The sequence below is a fragment of the Brachypodium distachyon genome, chromosome 1 (assembly GCF_000005505.3).
Source record: "Brachypodium distachyon strain Bd21 chromosome 1, Brachypodium_distachyon_v3.0, whole genome shotgun sequence".
Classification (NCBI taxonomy): domain Eukaryota; kingdom Viridiplantae; phylum Streptophyta; class Magnoliopsida; order Poales; family Poaceae; genus Brachypodium; species Brachypodium distachyon.
Window position 1 is genome coordinate 5,237,651 of NC_016131.3, and position 8,145 is coordinate 5,245,795.

General features: G+C 47.8%; 2 protein-coding genes across 2 annotated transcripts; one reads left to right on the top strand and one right to left on the bottom strand.

Annotated features, from left to right (window-relative positions):
- The first annotated feature begins 748 nt into the window (after positions 1 to 748).
- On the top strand, positions 749 to 3,054 carry LOC100839139 (allene oxide synthase 1, chloroplastic). The gene has a single exon (XM_003558802.4). The coding sequence runs from the start codon at positions 936 to 938 to the stop codon at positions 2,469 to 2,471; it is 1,536 nt and encodes a 511-aa protein (XP_003558850.1). The 5' UTR covers positions 749 to 935; the 3' UTR covers positions 2,472 to 3,054.
- A 1,162-nt stretch (positions 3,055 to 4,216) lies between these two features.
- LOC100830359 (proteasome assembly chaperone 2) lies at positions 4,217 to 7,977 on the bottom strand. Its single transcript, XM_010231011.3, has 8 exons — positions 7,776 to 7,977; positions 7,517 to 7,682; positions 6,914 to 6,972; positions 6,304 to 6,422; positions 5,962 to 6,196; positions 5,761 to 5,884; positions 5,508 to 5,596; positions 4,217 to 4,556 (listed from the first exon to the last, which is right to left on the bottom strand). The coding sequence occupies exons 1-7, from the start codon at positions 7,833 to 7,835 to the stop codon at positions 5,517 to 5,519; spliced, it is 843 nt and encodes a 280-aa protein (XP_010229313.1). The 5' UTR covers positions 7,836 to 7,977; the 3' UTR covers positions 4,217 to 4,556; positions 5,508 to 5,516.
- Between the last annotated feature and the right edge of the window lie 168 nt (positions 7,978 to 8,145).

The window sequence follows — 8,145 nt, forward strand, 5'->3', positions numbered from 1 at the left end:
GCGTTCCCACACAGAAGTCACAACAGAGACTCAGAGAGTAGTATTGTAGAGTAGTATTTACACATTACAATACTCAGAGAGTATAGTATTCGCCTCTGATGTAATCTTCAAAAATAAAGGGGGTGAGTTGTCAAAAGAGTTAAAAGGGAAACAAAATGCAGAGTTAAAAGGGAGTGAGTTGTGAAAAGAGTGCGAGGTAATGTAAGATTAATTATTTCGGTCTCAAAATGGCCAAATGTTTGTTAGGGTAAACAAAATCCAAACTAGCTAGTACAAACTAGTATGAAGAAATGTGAGTTTTGTGGAGAGAAAATTACACAACAAAAAAAAGGTTCTTAAACAAGAGGGGTTGCGATACTTAAAACAAGCATATTCCCAAATGACCGGGCTATCCTCACCTCATGTCTCGTGTAAAATGTTTTCTTTTACTCTAGCGGTACTCTACAGATTCTTATGACTCATGAGATCGACACGAGTGAATTAGACATCAGCACTAACTAATAATGGTTACACTGCCGCTCTCGGCTCCAGTGGAGGCGCCAGCTATTCGTCGAGTACTCGAGTGGTTGGATTCGCCACCTTTTATTATCGGTACACTACTATACTAGGACACACGTTTGTTCAAGGATCCCATTTTCTGACTCTCCACGTGCACGCGGCCGGCGCGCGCCCAAAGAAAGAAAATAACCACGTTTCCCGCTCCCTCCACGCACGCGCAGTCGGTCGATATGCACACACACCTGCCTGCCTCCAACTTTTTAAAACGCCGCCCCAGGCACAACCCGAGTTATTATACTCCCCCGCGCGTAACGACCACAAGCAGCTACTCAGCTAGCGCCGCGGACTTCGTTTAACCCCGCTCTGCGCTGCCACCGCGGTAGCTAAGCTTGTGCAGAGCTCACAGTACACACACAGATCAAGAAGAAGCAGCAAAAATGGCCACGGCGACCTTCCGGCTCTCCCTGACCACGCCGTCGCCGGGCAGCCGCCAGCGGCATCGGCACGCGCGCGCGTCCGCGTCCGCGACGGACCGGCACGAGGTGGTGTCCCCGAAGCGCCGCCTCCCGCTCCGCAAGGTGCCCGGCGACCACGGCCCGCCGCTGGTGGGCGCGCTCAAGGACCGTCTCGAGTACTTCTACGGCCCGGGGGGGCGCGACGGGTTCTTCGCGTCCCGCGTGCGCGCGCACCGCTCCACCGTGGTCCGCCTCAACATGCCGCCAGGCCCCTTCGTGGCCAAGGACCCGCGCGTGGTGGCGCTCCTGGACGCCGCCTCTTTCCCCGTCCTCTTCGACACCTCCCTCGTCGACAAGACCGACCTCTTCACGGGCACCTTCATGCCTTCCGTCGACCTCACGGGCGGCTACCGCGTGCTCTCCTACGTCGACCCCGCCGAGCCCAACCACGCCCCGCTCAAGTCCTTGCTCTTCCACCTCCTCACCCACCGCCGGGAACACGTGATCGCGACTTTCCGTGAGGTCTACGGCGAGCTCTTCGCCCTCATGGAGGGCGAGCTCGCGCGGGCCGGGAAGGCCGATTTCGGGGAGCGGAACGACGACGCGGCGTTCGGGTTCCTCTGCCGGGCGCTCCTGGGCCAAGACCCGGCGGACTCCCCGCTCCGGGACGAGGCCCCCAAGCTGATCACCAAGTGGGTGCTGTTCCAGATCAGCCCGCTGCTCAACCTCGGCCTGCCGAAGCTCGTCGAGGACGGGCTGCTCCACTCCTTCCGCCTCCCTCCGGCGCTCATCCGGAAAGACTACACCCGCCTCGCGGACTTCTTCCGTGACGCGGGGAGAGCCGTGATCGACGAAGGGGAGCGGCGGCTGGGGGTGGCACGGGAGGAGGCCGTGCACAACATCCTCTTCGCCATGTGCTTCAACTCCTTCGGCGGGATGAAGATCCTGTTCCCGTCGCTAATCAAGTGGCTGGGCCGGGCCGGGGGGCGGATCCACGGCCGGCTAGCGACGGAGGTGCGGAACGCGGTCAGGGGCAACGGCGGGGAGGTGACGATGCAGGCGCTGGCGGAGATGCCGCTGGTGAAGTCGGCGGTGTACGAGGCGCTGCGGATCGAGCCCCCCGTGGCGATGCAGTACGGAAGGGCCAAGAAGGACATGGTGGTGGAGAGCCATGACTACGGGTACGAGGTCAGGGAAGGGGAGCTGCTGTTCGGGTACCAGCCCATGGCCACAAAGGACCCGCGTGTCTTCGCGCGCGCAGAGGAGTACGTGCCCGACAGGTTCCTTGGGGAAGACGGGGCCAGGCTGCTCCGGCACGTCGTCTGGTCAAACGGGCCAGAGACGGCGTCCCCGACGCTGCAGGACAAGCAGTGCGCCGGGAAGGACTTCGTCGTGCTCATCGCGCGCCTCCTCGTCGCCGAGCTCTTCCTCCGCTACGACTCCTTCGACGTCCAGGTCGGGTCATCGGCGCTCGGCTCCTCGGTCACCATCACCTCGCTCAAGAAAGCCACCTTCTGATCTCACCGGCTTCATTTCGTTTGCTGTCCACGGCCAAGGTCGCCACGGCACCGCGTGCCTTGTTTTTCCCCCCCTCTATTTTCGGCACCGGTATATTCCGCAACAACAACGTGATCGGCTTGCATGGAGGACTGGAGGTGTAACAGATATCTTTTCTTAGTAAAGACGAGATGTTTTTTTCTTTCTCGGGGAACATTTGGTGACTTGGAGATGTGTTGTGGCTTTCCTGGCAAGATCAGAGAACTGCCACTGCTGCTGCGAGTGAGACGAAGGAGACACGTAACCTACTGCTTGAGCTTGTTAATTTGTTATGATGTTATCCACTGCTGGGTTGGTGGTTCTTTCTTTAAAAATGGATCAAGATTCCAGAGAGTAGGTTAGGGGTCGATGGTGATGGCAACTAGAACAGGTACAATGTTCATGTGATGTTATTAATTGGACGAGCAGATTAGTAGATGGATGGAGGTGCAGTTATTGGGATCAATTCAACAGGAAAGAGGAATACTACCTCCATGGCTGCATTTCATTGTCCATGGGCCCATGCTGTGGACAGGCGTTTTTTAAAGCCTTCTCTTGTTGTGTACTCTCTGATCCTAAATTATTGTCAAAATATTACATGTGTCCAGATGTTTTTTAAGAATAGGTAAATTCATATTTGGACAATTTTGAGTCAAGAATTTAGGATCAGAGGAAATAGTTACTTATAATTTTGTAAACCTTATCTTGATGTATCAGAATCAAAATTAGTTCTATACTCAGCTTTTTAAAAAAATTAATAATGCTATTACTAGTAGTTGACGGGACAAAACAACTACTCCTAGCACTAACTTTGATTCTGATACATCAAGATAAGGTTTACCAAAATCCGAGAATGAATTGCTTCCATCTCTCGTCAATAGATTGCATTTGCTCGCACCAAGAGCAATGGTTTAAAGAAGGTACTGAATTGGCAACTCGAGAATGATCGGATCAACAGTCCCGAATCAGCTGAACTAGCTTCGTTTTCCATGTGTTTGAACGGTCGCTTTTGTCATCTACCACAAGGAAGGAAAATAGGCAAATCTACATGGCACGAACCTAACATAGGACCAGAGAGTCAGTGTGCTTAGAAAGTGGTCAAGGTCGCATATGTACGGTATGATTGCTGCATGCCTGCATAAATGCATGCTCCTGTAGGATGTAAATCTCTCTATACGGTACTATGCTCTATAATACAGTTTCTTTTCTTTTGACCGCTGGTCTATACTCTATATGCAGGTTGTTAGTAACAATCCTGTTATGGTGTTAACTGTATTGTGTTCTCACTCTAAAAAAAACACTCTGCCCAACAACTTTCCAGACAGGAAATTAGATTCGTATGTCACAACTCAAGTGACGAAATCTTCCCTCCTTGGGCTCAGCAGCTTGACTATCAGCACGACGGCCTGAGGCAGACTAGACCCTACTCTGAATGGCCACAGCCTGGCCGCCCAGCCATGTCACAGGGGAAAGACATGCAGAATGCAGCTCTAGTCACAGACATGTGCAGAGGGTTTAAAAGTCGTATTGATTATGTGCCGTAGGGGCCAGTCGCCAACTGAAATGAGCAAGCAAATGGGCATCACCTAGGCAATTGCCTCACCAGCAGTCCACCTTTTAGCAGCCACTTTCTCATAAAGCAGTGCGCACTAAACACGCCCAGAATCTTGCACGGCATAAAAATCAACCTAACCAAAGTGCACAACAACAGTAGCTGCAAATAAGAATCACCACAAATTGGAGATTGGAATTCGATAATCAGATCAAGACTACTGAAACTATATGGAAATTTGCAGGTGCAACACCTGCGTCTGGGTTCAAATGACAAAGATCTGACTTCATAAAGTCATAGCTATCAATTACATAAATAAGAAAGTCACCGAATTACAGGTTCAAGTATAACGATGCCTTGAGTTCTAGAAGGAATGGTGGAAAACGTTTGTCACTTGACTAAAGTACCTGCTACTCACCTTCAACGAGCTTTCTGGTACACAGTCTCACGTTAGAAGTTCAGCATCCCCAATAGGCCGGTACTAAATATAGAATTGACCATGATAGCTACCTCGCCTATCATATCACGAGAAAAAGAATTTTATTAACCCCTTTTATTAAACCAACCAAAAGTTGCAAAGAAAAAGCGAGACTGCAATCAGGGAGCTTTGATAATGAAAAGGTAGATTCAATTATGACACGCAGTACCAACTGGTAGTGGTGGCTCTAGTGATTTCTAAGACAAGGAGCCAATTGGCTATCCTAGTAAATTGAACTGGCAGTACCTCTATTGATGTATCAGCACGGGACAAGAAATTTCAATTGGTGTGTGGTTACCTACTTACCTGCAAGGCTGCAACACTACCATAGAATTTCAGTAAGATGGCTCAAAGGATGTGTTCTTTACAGATTCTTCAGTGATGCACAAGGAATAAACGATATATCCTGATATCACACTATCGACTAGCATCTTATTAATATCATGGGTTACCCAGGTAGAAATATACCATGGGTCACATGGAATAATGTGCTACTGGCCCACAGCAGCAGCAATATTGATATTGGTAACAGAGTTATAGTAACAAACAAGGGCTAGAATGAATCTCGTGAACAAAGTCGACTGGTTATTGATAAGCTACGAGTTGATAAGTGGATGATGTTCATTATAACTTCGCTACACAATTTGCACAGCTCAATACTGCATACCGTATAAGAGAAGTTGTTAATCTTCTAAAGGTCTGAGAACCATTTCTATTCAAGCAAGTCACCAGAAAATAACCAATTTTGCCAAATTATTCTATCATGTTGAATTGCAGCATAGTTCATACAGATGTCAAGAATAATCCAAAATCTTCCATGGTGGGGTACAGGACTAACTTGGGATTAAAATCGTAAGTTCAATATTTGGGTAAAGTATTTTTATTTATTTTTTAAAGAGAGGGCCAAGAAAAGGATGAATATTTCTAAGTAGTAGTGAACAACACAATGATTGTAGATTATCAGATGCAAACTGCCATTTGCACTTACTAGATAAGCCTAGAAAATAGACATATCAGGTGGTGGTCCATAAACTGATCTCCAGGACAAGGGAATCGTCCATCCATTTGGCCCATTTCCTGTAAATTCACATAAACATTTGTTTATAATTTACACAGCAATCTCAACGATTGGCTTTGATCACTCTTTGACAACAAGCGAATAAACACAGGTATTTTCAATGTTATTAGTGTGTTCATTCAAGAGTAACTAAGGGGATAAGTGCTTGAGGTTAGCAATGTACCATGGAATTGCTCAGGGTCTTGGCCTTGAAGTTTGCATAGTGCCTCTGCCAAGTGGAAAGATTCTGGCATATTGTCCCCTTCTGAGCAGTAGCATAGTACACAGCTAACTTTCAAACCTTTGGCCTGTCATAAATAGGGAGATGTAATGACAGTAGCTTCAACAGGTAAAAATCCTTTCGACCAGAAACAAAATCAGATACCTTGCAGGCTAAGAATAGAGCCGCAAATGGCAAGCTCGCATAGTAATCACATGTTGTCATCTCTTCAGGATCATCATCCACATCTTCTGAAAGAACACCACCCTCGATGAGACTAGAGAGATATTTCCACCGTCTTTGAGATGGATCGTATTCCTCAAGTTTCTTCCATCCTAACTTCTCGTGTTCTGGGTCAGAACCATCCTCATTGCAACTTGAAAGGTAATACAGCATATCACTGCATTGATGAAACATGGTTAACAAATAACAAATCATCCCAATCTTAAAAGAACATTCAAACCCAAGCGATAGTATAGTATGTTTGCAGTTACACATTACAATTACCTGGATGCATCAATTACTCTCCTCTTCCCAGAGTCTAAACTTGAAAGAATAACAACATGTTCCTTTCCAATGCTGCTGATGAAATTAGCAATATTATTTGCAAATGAAACCATCATCCCCTGCATTTGCAACGAGAAACCAAAGTTGCCATAATGTATCCACCAGTTGTACATTTTGAGGTCCTCATTGCCACAATTCGGAAAAAAGTACAAAGAGCTACAAGCATCCTTAAAGCCATGAGGGCCCCCCAATATACCTCCTTGAAAAAAAATGGTACAATTAATCATAAGAATTACAAACTCTGTACTGCATCAACTGATTCAGTTCAGACTTCAGAATACCAAATGTTCCATGTACCTATAAGTAATTAGCAAGGAACAGATACACAATGAAAAATTATGAGGGAGAGAATATGGAACAAGGTGTTTCCAACAGGAACCTATTTTCATAACCCCGTATACAAAGGAACATTGATCTGCTAGAAAGGATTCGGACACGTTAATGTACTGCCTAAGTAACACCAGCAAGTTGAAAATATCTAGCCATGACTGAAGATTCTTAAAACATATCAAGATGCCGGCAAGCAACAGAAGAGCTAAGATCAACATACTGTGATAATCGGAGATCTTTGTTGAATGAAAGCCAGCCCATGAGATGGAGATTCATACTCTACAAAGAAACATGCGAAATATGGTGAGGGTGAGTATGCATGTCATACTGATATTTCACTAACTGAACGTTTCTATATCCTTGTATTCTAACACAAACTCATGTGATTACGGTTGGTCTGCACACCAAATACAGTACATGCAGATATTCTAACACAAACAGTACAGTACTGCATGTTTTGTATCTTTGTATTCTAACACAAACTCATGTGTTTACATATCACTGTATCGATCCGTTTTGAGAGAAAAACTTGTGGGGAATTCATTAAACAGTTGGTGCGCACACCAAAACATGCAGCACCATAACACATTTCATCTAACAATTGGCGTGCCTACCAAATACAGTACATGCAGCGCTGCAACACATTTCATCAAACAGTTGGTGTGCATACCAAACACAGTGCACGCTGCGCTGCAACGCATTTCATCAAACAAGTTACGGGTCAAGAGTACAAGCAAGTAAAGCAGCAGCGCTAACACGGTTCATCAAACTGTCGGTGAGTACAGCGCAGGATAACAACGGATCGAGGTTCGAGAAACCCAACCTTCGAGCGCGAGCGCGAGGTCGCCGACGGCGTCGGGGCCGAAGGCATCGTTGCCGGCGCAGGGCAGCGCTGAAGGCTCGTCCAGGTAAGCCACGCGCCTCGCCTTTGACGACGGTATCAGCAGGTCCACGGCGAGCTGCCCCACGTTGCCGATCGAAAGCGCGGGCTGCGGAAGGGGAAGCGGATGAGCAAATTCAGAAAGTCAGAAACCAGAAGGAGCTACCAGGGCTAGATTTCAGCGGAAATTTAGCATCCAGACCATGACGAGCGTGGAGCATGAGGGCAAGAAGGACTCGCCGTCGACGAGGGCGAAGTCCATCGCGGTCGGTTCGGATCGGGGCCTGCCGCCGTCGGGTGCTAAGGCTTCAACTTGCGACGGAAGCTGGGAGTTGAGACAGCGGAGGAGCAGACAGCAGAGACGCCGCCCTTCTCTAGCGTTCTGTGAACTGGAGTACTGGGGAGTATGGGTTTCCTTTCGGCTGGACCGTGGGGCTAGGTCCTGGTGGAGTTGGACCAGGCCGAACTGATCAAGAAGGCCGAGTTCGAAACTAGGCTGGACGGAGACAGACACAGTGGCCCAGCCCATGATCTTCACCTATACTGCAAGCATGCCGCAGTTCTTTAAAAAA

Coding starts and splice junctions, on each gene's coding strand:
- LOC100839139 (XM_003558802.4), top strand. CDS start 936: ATGGCCACGGCGACCTTCCGGCTCTCCCTGACCACGCCGTCGCCGGGC.
- LOC100830359 (XM_010231011.3), bottom strand. CDS start 7,835: ATGGACTTCGCCCTCGTCGACGGCGAGTCCTTCTTGCCCTCATGCTCC. Junction 6,973..7,516: donor CCTCGCGCTCGCGCTCGAAG/GTTGGGTTTCTC, acceptor GTTTCTTTGTAG/AGTATGAATCTCCATCTCAT. Junction 5,885..5,961: donor CTCTATTCTTAGCCTGCAAG/GTATCTGATTTT, acceptor TATTTATGACAG/GCCAAAGGTTTGAAAGTTAG.